The sequence below is a fragment of the Hyperoodon ampullatus genome (assembly GCF_949752795.1).
Source record: "Hyperoodon ampullatus genome assembly, chromosome: 11".
Classification (NCBI taxonomy): Eukaryota; Metazoa; Chordata; class Mammalia; order Artiodactyla; family Ziphiidae; genus Hyperoodon; species Hyperoodon ampullatus.
Genome location: NC_136924.1, coordinates 73,504,500 through 73,518,223, shown reverse-complemented (window position 1 = coordinate 73,518,223; position 13,724 = coordinate 73,504,500). Strand labels below are relative to the sequence as shown.

The window sequence follows — 13,724 nt, the reverse complement described above, 5'->3', positions numbered from 1 at the left end:
AGTGCGGACGGGCCTCAGACTGGAAGGACAAACCCTAAGCAAGAGGCAAAAAAAAAAAAAAAAAAAGACTACAACTCCCAGTGAGGATCGCGTTGTCCTAATTATCACGGTGTAACTGGGAGATTTGTTTCCTGCGTGCCGCAGGAAGTGACGTTGCAAGCAGAGCCACTTCCAGAGATCTTTTCTCGCGAGGCGGAAGAGCCAGATCGCGGAGGAGCAAGGGGGCGCTAGGGCAGGGAAGTGGGTTGCGACGGTCCGGCGAGAAAGAGCTGGGGTGCGGGGAAGTTGGGGAGCAGAGCCCGCTAGGTGAGCAAGTAGGGTAAGGCCGCACCGACCGGGTCCGTTGAGAAAGAAGGAAACTGAGCAGGAAGGCAGCTGACGGGCGGATCCCCGGACAGAGCGCTAAGGTTGTGTGGAACGCGCTGCTCCCGGTATGGCGACTGCAGATACTCCGGCCCCGGCCTCCAGTGGCCTCTCGCCCAAGGAAGAAGGGGAGCTCGAAGATGGGGAGATCAGCGACGACGATAATAACAGCCAGGTACGGAGCCGGAGCAGCAGCAGCAGCAGTGGTGGCGGGCTGTTACCGTACCCGCGGCGAAGGCCTCCTCACCCGGCCCGGGGCGGTGGATCCGGCGGAGGCGGTGGCTCCTCCTCGTCATCGTCCTCTTCTCAGCAGCAGCTGAGGAATTTTTCACGCTCGCGGCACGCGTCGGAGCGGGGCCACCTCAGGGGACACAGCAGCTACCGACCCAAAGAGCCGTTCCGGTCTCACCCGCCCTCCGTGCGGATGCCTTCAAGCTCACTGTCCGAAAGCAGTCCCCGGCCGTCCTTTTGGGAACGGAGCCACATCGCCTTGGACCGTTTCCGTTTTCGAGGCAGGCCTTACCGGGGTGGGAGTCGCTGGAGTCGGGGGCGAGGAGGGGGTGAGCGAGGAGGCAAGCCGGGGGGCAGACCTCCTCTGGGAGGAGGAGCGGGATCCGGATTCGGCAGCAGTCAGAGCTGGCGAGAGCCCTCTCCACCTCGGAAGAGTTGTATCCTTAACGTGGCGGTCTGCCCTGGGTGTGTCACTGAAGTTCCCTTTAGCGTCTTCTCAGGTCTATGAGATGAGTAACTTTTCAGAACCGTCAGAACCGCTTGCTTTCACTGTGTCAGTATACTTAACGTAGGCGGTTCTTTGGTAATCCCCACCCATGTGTCAAACTGTAGCGTTATTTCTTAAAATTGCTTTATTGGGTGCATTGCTTTTTAACATGAACGTGTTACGGATGGGGGCCAAGCTAGTGGAATCTAAGACAGTGTAAAATCAGATTTGCAGTATTACATCAGAAGCCCAAGTTTCATTAGCCTTTGTTTTTGCTAGTACAGGAACTTTGCTATGTGAAGTTGCCTTAGATTGTTAGAGGGAGAAAAAAAATAATTGGCCATAAAAAGTTTGGGGAATACTGTTGCTTATTTCATATTGCAGTGTCACATTGAAAATTGTGAAGTTTCATCGTTCATAATCCTACTGGTTTTATTTGTGATTCTGTTTTTACTTTTCTTGATTTATTCTTAACACATTGCTGCTTTTTTAAAGTTAAAGAAAAAAAAAAAAAGACCTGGTATCTTCCTCGCCAACTCAAATTCAGAGGTTTGAAATTCACATATCTTTGGAGGAAACTTTAGCTCCTTAAGTTTTCTATTTCTTATGTTCACATTTTGGACATTTTATAACTCTTACTGCTGACAAATGTGGGCTAGATAGAGAATGAAACTTAACAGCATTTTTATTTTAATATATTGGAAACCATGGGGTTTATGGGAAGGTGGAGTCTATGGAGAGGTTAAGAAGGAAAATAGCAAAATAATCTGGTTTTTGTCCCCTATAATCTTATTCATAGTTATTGTAAACATTCCTGAGTTTACTCATCTGAGGGTTTGCTATTTTAAGACGTGTTTGTAGAACTATGTCTTTAAAAAAATTTTTTTAATTGAAATATACTTAATTTACAACGTGTTTCAAGTGTACAGAAAAGTGATTCAGTTATATTTATAATACTATAATTTATTGTAGTAAGGTAATATATACTTTTTCAGATTTTTTTGTAGAACTGTGTCTTGACATATTCCATGATAACTGCATAAAAATAGTTTACGAAGAACATTTATTACTGGTTGTAATTTCCATGGTGTAATGATTTTTTAATATCTTCATTATATATGAAACTTATATATAAAGACATTTGTTTGGGAGACACTCAACATTTTTTTCACAGAATACTTAGGACCAAACAGTCTTTCCCAGATGTCGGGATAGGAAGGGGACCAGAAATGTAGGTTTAGGTAAGAAGTAGGAGCTTCTGGTGCTAGTGCTCTGAAAAAACTTCTACAATCAAAAGTTGGGTTAGGAGCACTCCAGGATTGTTTCAGAAAAAAATCACGTAGGTATTTAACTTTTAAAAAGAGGGATGCTCTTTCAATAAAGTTAGAAAACCTCTGCCCAAGATATTTTTTTAACCAAGGATTTGTTAGTTGTCAATTCTGAGCCTAAAAACAGAGAGGCTATTTAAGTACAAATATGTAAATTTTTTAAGAATACGAAGATGTAACTTCTAATTTGTGTTGGAGAGGCAAATGTAAATAATTATAGTTCAGTGTAAAAAGTTCAAATTGAGGTATGTAAAAAGTACTATGGGCGCTTAAAGTTTTTTCCTAGTTTATTTTATATTAGAGAAGGAAGTGGTACATGGACTTGCCTACCTCCTGCCTTTGCCTTCTTTCTGACCATTCATTCAATACCTCTACCACATACCTTTATTAATTGTTAATCTTACATGTTGTTATTAATGAACAGGCACATGATGTTGTGAAACAAGTATGGGAAAATATCCAGTCTGATTTCTGTAGTAACTTATTAGAAATGAGCTCTCTTGCTGTTTTTCTTTTCACAGATGCTGCACTTAAGGATGATTGTTTTGATCTTCTGCTCATTGTTTTCCTTGTGAAGTATCACTAACCCATCCTAGAGGTGGTATTCTTTATAAGAATTTGTGAAGGAAAACATAGCTCCCAGCCACTTTTGTGTAATGTGAGCAAGCAAAATTTGTAATACAAAATTTTGTTAACCCAAATACCATGATTGTACTAAGTTTAATTCATATTTCCACTATATGATTGTAATAATGACATTTTACAAATATTGCATTAAGAAAGAATAAGGTTATTCTGTGACTCACTTCCATAATCTAGAAGTGAAGTAGCATGAGTGCAGGTGGGTTTTTGTTTTTTAAAACTTTTTTTTTTTCTGTAATAATTAAGGTATGCTAGATGCAGCTTTAAAGAAATAGAATAAACCATTATTCTATTTAGATTCTATTTGGATTCTATTTGGATTCTATTTAGATTCATATTCTATTTAGATATTAGATTCTATCAGAATCTAATAAACCAAATAGATTCTATTGCAGTAGTTATTTTCTTTTTTTTTTTTTTTTTTTCCGTACGCGGGCCTCTCACTGCTGTGGCCTCTCCCGTTGCGGAGAACAGGCTCCGGACGCGCAGGCTCAGCGGCCATGGCTCACGGGCCCAGCCGCTCCGCGGCACGTGGGATCCTCCCGGACCGGGGCACGAACCCGTGTCCCCCGCATGTGCAGGCAGACTCCCAACCACTGCGCCACCAGGGAAGCCCCTGCAGTAGTTATTTTCATTCTCATTCATTTTTAATTTTCCTTAGTGAGAGACACTTTGTCAATCAATCTTAGCATATGTCTCCTTTGGATGGCTGCTGTTTTAAACTTTCAAATCTGATCAGAGCTAACGTAATGAGTCCAGTGTCTCATCAGTAGAAAGTCATTCCATTTTCACCTGCAGTTGTAAAGGTTGAATGGCAGTTCTTTTTTTAAACCAGGTTTCAGTTAGAAATTGCATCTTGACCAATTTCAAATTAAATCTTTTAAGTGCTGGTTTCATCCTAGCTGTTCTGTATAGACAGAAGTAGGAGATTGCATTTAGCCTTGAAGGAGATTAATTAGTCATAGCACAGTTGCTTCTCATTTTTCTGTCCTTTAGTTATTTTATTTTTTTGTTAGCATATTGAATCTTTTCCCTTTATGAATGTTTCCAAGGACTCTAGTCATTTTTTTTTAAGTTACTGTAGCTACATTGAAAAAGTGAGATGTAAATGCAGATAATTACATAGTTTATGTACAGAGAGTATGTAATGGTGGGGTGGGGGAGCAAGTAATTACCCGACTTCACATAGTGGGTGGCATTTGAATTGGGGTCAATTTGAGGAACAGAAGACCCTAGACACAAAGCTATGCATAAATTGTGATAAACATGGAAGAGGCGAGATTGGAAAGGAATCATGAAACATTATATGCCATTTTAAGGATTTTGGACTCTATTCTTAGATTAAAACAAGGGATGAGATCTGATCAGATTTGTGTTCTAGAAAGATTAGTCTACCAATAGGATGGAGGATGGCTTGTGGGAGATAGAACCCTAAATGTCTATCACCAGCCAAAACTATGGGAGTGCATTAGAATGCTCAAAATTGAAAGAGAGAGACTAAGTAGAGCTCACTGGCGAGCACCATTTTTGCAGGAGTTGGAAGAGAAAGGAGTCATGAAGACTTATAGGCAAAAAAAAAAAAAAAAAAAAAAGAAAAGAAACAAGGGGAGAGTGGAGTTATGGAAGCCAAGAGAGAAGTAGTTTACAGTGTTTAATGCTGCAGAGAAGTCAGGGTGGATAAACTCAGCCAGCAGAAACCAGATTCCATTTGGTGGAGGAGTAAGACAGGTAATGAGAAACTAGTATTCTTTCAAGAAACTGAGCTCTGAAGAGGAGATCAGAAAACCAGATTTACTAGAACAGTTTTGCTGCAGAACTGTTAAAAATTTTCAGTTGTAGTGCTCATTTAGTTTCTAAAATATTTGGTGGTAATTCCCATTCCTAAATTGGTCATTAGGGAAGTTTAAAAATCTTTGTAGATTGCTTGTCCGGTAAGTTACACAGAAAAGAAACTATTTGGGGAACTGTAATGTTATATCATAGCCAATTTAATGATCTATAAATGACATTGTATTAAAACCACTACTTGTCTTTTGTTAATTTCTAGGCTGGAGAAGTGAGGTGGAACAGTTCTCATATGTATGAATTAATTTGAATAAAAATTGTAGTTTGGAACTTTGTAGCCATTTCCAACCAAGAAGTTAAGTTTTATGTATCACTATGTTAGAGAAGAAAAAAAAACAAAAGTAATTGGTTTTAGATATCCTTTTCTTCAGGGGAAAATTAGTTTAGAAGATACATTTTGAATACAACTTAAGTTTTTTTTTATTATTTAACTGCCTTCATTGTCTTAGTTGTATATATGTTGGATGTTAGTATACTTGATGAGCTCTACAATTGTTATGTTAGGTTTTTAATACAGTGTTTCTTATTCATAACTTAGTCTTAACTATTGTCAGTGTTCATTTTTTATCTCTTTTTAAAAATTTGAGACATGACAAGAAACTAATTAAAAAGAAGAAACGTTTTCTTCTGATATCTGAAGTGTAAATTATCCACATCTGTGACAAACCGTTCAGTTTCTCCCCTCTTCCTTCAGAAGGGAATCTCTAACATCCAGCTCATTATGGACTTTCCTGATAACCTGCAGAAGGAAGGATGCTATAACCTAACTAGGTGTAATACCTGTGGATACAACAGGTAATAAGTGACACTAGTGATTTTGTAAGTGGACTATTTATATGCATACTTGTTAATTTTAAAGTATGGGCACATAATGAAAGTGGGCATTAGCAGCACATGTTAAATGGCATTTAGTAATTTAAAAATATCAATTCATCTTCCTTGAAAAACATGAAAAAGGGAGACAATTCATCTATAGCCTAATGTGTTTTTGTTAAATTAACTGGAAAATTTTTGGAAACTGGTTTCCTTAATATGCTGTTCAGCTAAAAGTTTTGGAAGATCTCCATCAAGAAAACAGAATTATTCATCAAAAAGTGAAAACTGTGGGGAAGAAACTTTTGAAGATTTACTTTTGAAGTATAAGCAAATACAATTGGAACTAGAGTGCATCAATAAGGATGAAAAACTAGCTTTGAGTAGCAAAGAGGAGAATGTGCAAGAAGATCCTAAAACACTGAACTTTGAGGACCAAACGAGCACTGATAATGTCAGTATTATAAAGGACTCAAGTAAAGAAGTAGCTCCTGAGGAGAAAACACAGGTCAAAACTTTTCAGGCATTTGAATTAAAACCACTCAGGCAAAAATTGACTTTACCAGGAGATAAGAACCGGTTGAAAAAAGTTAAAGATGGTACAAAACAGCTTTCCCTGAAATCTGACACTACTGAATCTAGTCAAGGTAATGGAATTTAAAATTTCAGTTAGTGATGATATTCTTCTTCCTCTAAAGGGGTAACTAGTTGTTTTGTTAGTGTACTTCATGGAAATGATTCTGGTGTTTTATCGGTGAATTCTTTTTGCACTTTCTACATAGATAGTCATATTGTTGGGTGATGACAAGTTTTGTTTCATTCTGATCTTTCACCACTTTTGGCCTTAAGTGCTGGTCAGGACTAATAATACAGTTTTTAACATAAGTGGTAGTGGGCACCTTTGTTCCCTAACTTATGGGGGATACTTTTGCCATTTACTTTTAGATATGATGTTGGCTAAGTTTTTTGTAGGAGTCCTTTATTGGGTAAAGGAGGTGTTCACCCCCACCCCAGCCCCCATTCCTTGTTTGAAATTTTCAGCATGAATGGATGTTGAAGTTTATCAAATCTTTTTTCTTCATTTATGGAGAAGAGCATCTAATTTTTCTCCTTTAATTTATTAGTGTAATGGATTATATTAATTGATTTTTGTAGTGTTAAACCACCCTTGTATGACTGGGATAAATCCAGTTCATGATATATCATTTTTATACATCATGGATGTGGTTTGTTAATTTTTTCTTTTCCTCTTTTTTATGAACGTATGATTTATATACAGTAAAAATTTACCCACTTAACTGTATAGTTCTTTGAGTTTTGACAAACGCAAGCAGTTGGGTAACCATTACCAGCCATCACTATTATAGAACAGTTTCATTAACTCCCACCGATTCCCTCGTGCCACCAACCCTACTTGGTAACCACTGGTCTGTTTTCTGACCCTATACTTTTGCCTTTTCCAGAATGTCATTTAAATGGAGTCTTGTGGAACATTGCCTTTTAACCCTAGCTTCTTTCCCTTAGCATAGTGTATTTGAGATTGATCCATGTGGTTGCATATGTCAGTAGTTCATTCTGTTTTATTGCTGAATGTCCCGTTGTATGGCTATGCTACAGTTTGTTTATCCATTTCCCACTTCAGGGACATTTGGTTCTTCCAGTTTGGGGCAGTTACAAAACCTTCATAGATAAAGGTTTGCTAATATTTTGTTTAGGATTTTTCACGTAGGTTCATAGCCTGTAGTTTTGTTCCTTGTTTTTCCTTACAAGTTTTAGTATAAGGTTATGATGCTCAGAATGAGTTGGGGAGTGGTTTCCTCTTTGTTCTCTGGGATAGTTTTAAAGTTGGGATCATTCCTGGGATATTTGGTAGATCTTGCTGGTAAAATTATCTGGGCCAGAATGGCTTTTTTTCTGGGAAGGTTTTAAACTACTGACTGTTGGTTTTCTATTTCTGGTTAAGGCAGTTTAGGTGAACTATTTTTCTTGTAATGTGCTCGTTTCCTGAAGTTGTACAGTTTATACTAAGTTATTCTGAAGAATCTTACCTTTTTATTATCTGCAGCAGTTATTAATTGTGTCTCCCATCATCTTTTTAAAATTTCCCCAGAAATAAGTCCACAGCTTTTAAAACTCATTAATTTTTAGCCTCTCTACTATTAACATCATTTGGGGCTATGAAACTTCTACTTTAGCTGCATCTCAGTTTGTCATTTGTAAATTTTTTTCATTCAGTTCTAAGTATTTTCTGATTTTTGTTATTCTTTGGCCTGTAGGCTGTTTAGAAGTGTGTTTCTTAACTTCCAAAACACGTAGGTTTTTTTTTTTTTTTTGCCATACGCGGGCCTCTCACCGTTCTGGCCTCTCCCATCGCGGAGCACAGGCTCCGGACGCACAGGCTCAGCGGCCATGGCCCATGGGCCCAGCCGCTCCGCAGCATGTGGGATCTTCCCGGACCGGGGCACGAACCCGTGTCCCCTGCATCAGCAGGCGGACTCTCAACCACTGCGCCACCAGGGAAGCCCAACACGTAGGTTTTTTAGGTGTGTTTTTTGTCATTGAATTCTAAGTCAATCACATTCTCAGAGAATGAGATCTATATAGTAGCAATCTTTTGAAATATTTGTAGAGACTTGCTTTATTGTCTAGTATGTGATTTTTTTTTTTTTTTTTTTTTTTTTTTTTTGCCGTACGTGGGCCTCTCACTGTTGTGGCCTCTCCTGTTGCGGAGCACAGGCTCCGGACGCGCAGGCTCAGCGGCCATGGCTCACGGGCCCAGCCGCTCCGCGGCATGTGGGATCTTCCCAGCATGTGGGATCTTCCCAGACCGGGACACAAACCTGTGTCCCCTGCATCGTCAGGCGGACTCTCAACCACTGCACCGCCAGGGAAGCCCAACTTTTTTTTTTTTTAATACAATTTTTTTTTTCTTTTACTCTTTTGGAAGTTAGATACAAAGTTTTTGGTCTCATTGATTCCTTTAGGAATTGTAACATGAATTCTTATCAGTGTTTAAAGTTAATCAAGTTATTTACCCTCTCCCTGATATACAAGGACCAGTATTTGCCTACCTTTGCCCATGCATTTAACACTTTCTTGGCTCACTCTTCCTTCTGTGTCTAGAATCACTTATGCTTAAAATACATTTTTAAAAATTTCCTTTACTTTATGTCTGCTATATGAAAAACTTATTTCTGTTTACCCTATTTTAAAGACAATTTTCCTAGGTTTAGAATTCTAGATTAGTTAAGTATATTCTCAGTATATTGAAGATATTTTCTGGCTTCCATTGTTGATTTTGAAAAGTCAGCTATCAGTCTTTTTTTTTTAATAAAACATTTTTTTAAAATAAAATTATTTATTCTTGGCTGCGTTGGGTCTTCGTTGCTGCACGCAGGCTTTCTCTAGTTGGTGAGAGGGGGCTACTCTTCATTGCAGTGCGCAGGCTTCTCCTTGTGGTGGCTTCTCGTTGCAGAACACGGGCTCTAGGCGTGCGGGCTTCAGTAGTTGCAGCACACGGGCTCAGTACTTGTGGCTTGTGGGCTCTAGAGTGCAGGCTCAGTAGTTGCGGTGCACGGGCTTAGTTGCTGTGCGGCATGTGGGATCTTCCTATACCAGGGATTGAACCTGTGTCCCCTGCATTGGCAGGGGATTCTTTTTTTTTTTTTTTATGTTGGGGGTAGGAGTTTATTAATTAATTTTATTTATTTTTGCTGTGTTGGGTCTTCGTTTCTGTGCAAGGGTTTTCTCTAGTTGTGGCAAGTAGGGGCCACTCTTCATCACGGTGCGCGGGCCTCTCACTATCGCGGCCTCTCGTTGCGGAGAACAGGCTCCAGATGCGCAGGCTCAGAAATTGTGGCTCACGGGCCCAGTTGCTCCACGGCATGTGGGATCTTCCCAGACCACGGCGCGAACCCATGTCTCCTGCATTAGCAGGCGGATTCTCAACCACTGCGCCACCAGGGAAGCTCTGGCAGGGGATTCTTAACCACTGTGCCATCAGGGAAGCCCAACTTCTGTCTTTTCAACCAGACTTCCAGAAAGGCTAATCTACGCTGACTCCTTTCACTTCACCTGTCATTCCTTCTTAATTCAATGTAGTTTGCTTTTCTGACCCTACCAGAATACTGAAACTACTCATGGCACGGTTACTTTGACCTAATTGCAAAATTCATTTTTCATTTTCATTCATTTTTTATTTCATTCTTCCATTTATTCAAAATTTAGTTGAGCACTTTATTCCAGCCTCTTGGAAGTACATCAGTGGAAAATAGACAGTCATTTATGCCTTCATGGGCTTGCATTTTAAGAAGAGGAGACAGAAAATATGATGACTAAATAACAGTTGTAGAGAGAGAAAAAGCATAGCAGTAAGTAAGTTAGGATGGAGATAGTGGGTACAGGCTGCAGTATTAATGGGTGATCAGGAGAGGCCTGAATTTGAAGGTGAGATTTAAACAAAGGCTTTGAAGATGGTGGGGGAATAACCAAATGGGGGCAAGAGGTTTCTAGGCAAAGAGAATAAATAGTTAGAGCATTGATTTTCTAACTGTGGTCCTTGGACCTTCTTTACCTGGGAACTTGATAGAAGTGCAAATTCTTAGGCCCTACCCCAGATCTACTAAATTGGAAACTCTGGAAATGGGGCCCAGAAATCTGTATTTAAGAAGCCCTCTTGTTGATTCTGATACCTGACGAAGTTTGAGAATCACTGAACTAGATTAATGACCCTTAGGCAGAAGGGTACTGGCATATTTATGGAATAACAGGGAAACCAGTGCCACTAAAGAAGAGAGAGTGATAGGGAATGAGTAGTGGGAGAGAAGAGGTCAGAGATAACGGGTTGGGACAGATCATGTAGTATTTTGTAAGGTGGTTTTTATTCTGAGTGAAATAGGAGCTGTTGCAGGGTTTTGAGCAAAGGATTGGCATAATGTGTTTTAAATTCTCAAAGGATCACTGCTGCTATGTTGAGAGTATCCTGTAGGGAGTAGACACATCTGTTATATTCAGTGATGTTTTTCTCACTAATCCTGAAATTTTGGGATTTCTCTGCTACTGTACACATCAGTAGTTTCTTACAACTTTCTGATTTTCCTTTTTTTAAAAAAAAATACTTTTCCTTTGTAACTTCTTAACTGTTGATGTCCTCACTGTTCTCTTCTCCTTGGGTGTTCTCAGTTATTATGGTTTTAGGTACCACCTATATCCTGACTGTCTCTAGCTCAGTTTAGAATTTCAGGTAATAATTTTAAAAATACTGCATGACTGTACAAGACCAATTTTCATTGCGGAAGTATTGAGTAAGAATTGAAATAGAAATATTTTTACAGAGATCCATGACAGTGGTACGACAGGAGGACCAAACTACATGTTTGGTCAATTAAATCATAACCTGCTTTTATTAATCTTTGTGTAAAGTTAGATTTATGGTCTGAAATTTATGGTTTTTGCTTGTTTTTCAGGTGACATTGTGCTCATTAGGTATCTGCCAGCTTAGTGGATAGTGGCCTCTATGCTCCCTTAAAGGGAGGTGCTGCCACCTTTTATAGACGAAAGAGAGCCTCATCAACTAATAGACTCTCATGACTAATGACTCATAGTATAGGAGAAAAGTTCTTTCTACATTTATTGTGGAAAGTTTGTCTTTATTTTTTTTTTTCCTTGTTCATTTTTGTCTAAGAGTTATTACTATTCTCTTATTCTTTGAAGTATGGTCAGTTTTGTTATAAGGTGACATATGCATTCCTGGAAATCACTACACTGCAGAATTGCACAATAAAAAGCACAGGGCTAGGGGCAAATGGTGTTAGGGAAAACAACACTCAGAAACCTTGTCAGTGCACATGAAAAAAGATTGGAATCTAATAAAAACGGTAATGCAGGTTTACACATCAAATGGGTAAAAATGCTTGAAATACTACAATAAATATGTCACTTTACCTTGGAAAAGACCTAAAATGTGCTTGTGGAAGTAGATCTGCAGCTTATGAGTTATTGTGAAGTAGAGCAAGGAAGGTTGTTTGAAATTGGACAGTAAGTTGCAATACCAGATGGGGATGGGTGTGCGTACACAGTGAACTGAAGTAGCTGGTAAATTGATCACCATGTGTGGGATTTGTATATTCCTACATGGATCACCTGGGTGCAGCTTTCTGCATTCTCTTAGTGTTTCTTGGATGCAAATTGTACGTAAGCAAATGTGAAATTTGTGTTGTCCTCAGATTATTTTCTAATATATCAATCATGTTGCAACAAATTCATATTTCCAAAACAAGCCTTATGGCAGAACTGACCTAACTCAAAGTTTGGTGATTGCCTTCCATTTACTTTTTCTAGGGTACTTGATATAATAATTTTTCTATGTATTGAATAAGTTGCCTATTCTTTTATCAGTAGGTCTTCTTGAGCAATCAAATTAGGATATTTGGAGTACTGGTAGTGGTATTATGGAAAAAAAAAACTAGGCTTGGAGTTTAGACTTAGTTTGAATCCTAGCTTTGCAAATTCATTTGTGTCATCTTGAGGAAAGATTTTCTTAGTTTTTAACTTAATCTGTTTTAGCTATGAAAGTGCCTCTCTCAGTACTATTATATATGTACTGTAACTTTATTGTGTAATTTGTAGAGCTGTCATAGATTAGATAATATATAAATAAGATTTTGTAATAGCTTAATCAGAAATCTGGGCCCAAGGCTAGAATTCTGGAAAATGTGTGGAAGGACTTAATTTGGTTGATACTTAACCTACTTCTGCTGATGCTTTTCTGCATAAATAGAGAACATATCTTTTTTTTTTTCTTTTTTCTACTTTTTGGCCAAGTCCCGAAGACATTTCTTTTATGAATAAATCCAATACAATCTCTAAATGTTGAATTCATTTCAACTTTTGAGGTCTGAATTAATCATCACATATTCTTTTCTGTGTATTATCTATTCAGTAATGAAGCTTTGTTTCTTGTCTACTCTATAAATTCTGTTCTTATTTGAAATAATTATTTTTAGTTCAGAAGTCATTCTTACCATAGTGCAGTTTTAATTTATAATTTAATATTTTGAATTGTTTTTGCATTATAACTTTCAGAAATGAGGCTGATTTGGAAAGTTTATTCAGATTTTCATTCTCTCTAACAGGATTCTTTCCTTTTGGTTGAGAGATTGAGAAAATGAGACCCTTTAATGAGACCGTTTAAAATAAATACTAGTAAATATCATGTAGCATTTTATTTTAAATTGATTGTGACAATCTTTTAAAGCATTCAAAGTATGCTGTTTTATTTTAAAGGATTAGAAGATAAGGAACAAAATTTAACGAGAAGAATTAGTGCCTCAGATATTCTATCTGAAAAGGTAAGATATTGCTTTGTGAGATTGGATATCTCTGTAAGACTGATTCTTGCACTGCTTTACTCTGTTCTTTTGAAAGGGAAATTCTGTCTTGTTTTTCACTCTTTTTTTTTTTCCATCATTGCTATACCTTCATTTGGATATAAGCCTTAAAGATAAGAAAATCTGGAGAGACATCTTGGAGTATCTCCACTGGGTTTAATTAGATTACATTTAATTGAAATGTTATATGTATCTATAGATAATGTTTTTGCTTTTTTGGTTTTTGAAACTTCTAATTTTCCTCCACAGATTTTCTTTTCCTAATTTTGGGGGATTATGCTATGTGAGAAAGCTTTGGAGTTAGACAAACCTTGACCTGGTATCCAATTCTAGCTCCTCTTATTAGCTGAGTGATCCTTATGTAAGCTGTTCAGCCTTTGCTTGCCTCTGTTTTCTTTTCTACAAAATGAGTTTAATGTCATCTGTTCTCTGGGTTGTTGTGAGGTTCAGCAGGATAAAGTACAAGAGCATCAAGCACTGTGTTTGATGTGTAATAGGTACTCACTGGCCCAAGCCTTTTGTTTGTTGAATTAGAGATCTGAAATATCTGCAGTTTCTTCTGTTAAGATTTCAGTTGCTTTTTATGGGTAAACTGAAATGATGCAAAGAGCCTAGAAGCGTTAGAAA

The 13,724-nt window shown here is 38.2% G+C and overlaps 1 protein-coding gene across 1 annotated transcript in view; it reads left to right on the top strand.

Moving 5' to 3' along the window:
• Nucleotides 1–47: 47 nt before the first annotated feature.
• The window catches only part of ZFC3H1 (zinc finger C3H1-type containing), a gene marked incomplete at its 3' end in the record, with an annotated part of 48,920 nt that continues 35,243 nt past the window's right edge, over nt 48–13,724 (top strand). Inside the window, exons 1-3 of the mRNA XM_079715707.1 lie at nt 48–1,031; nt 5,940–6,356; nt 12,994–13,058. Coding sequence (XP_079571833.1) covers nt 434–1,031; nt 5,940–6,356; nt 12,994–13,058 — 1,080 coding nt within the window. The 5' untranslated portion in view covers nt 48–433. The remainder of the gene's footprint in view (nt 1,032–5,939; nt 6,357–12,993; nt 13,059–13,724) is intronic.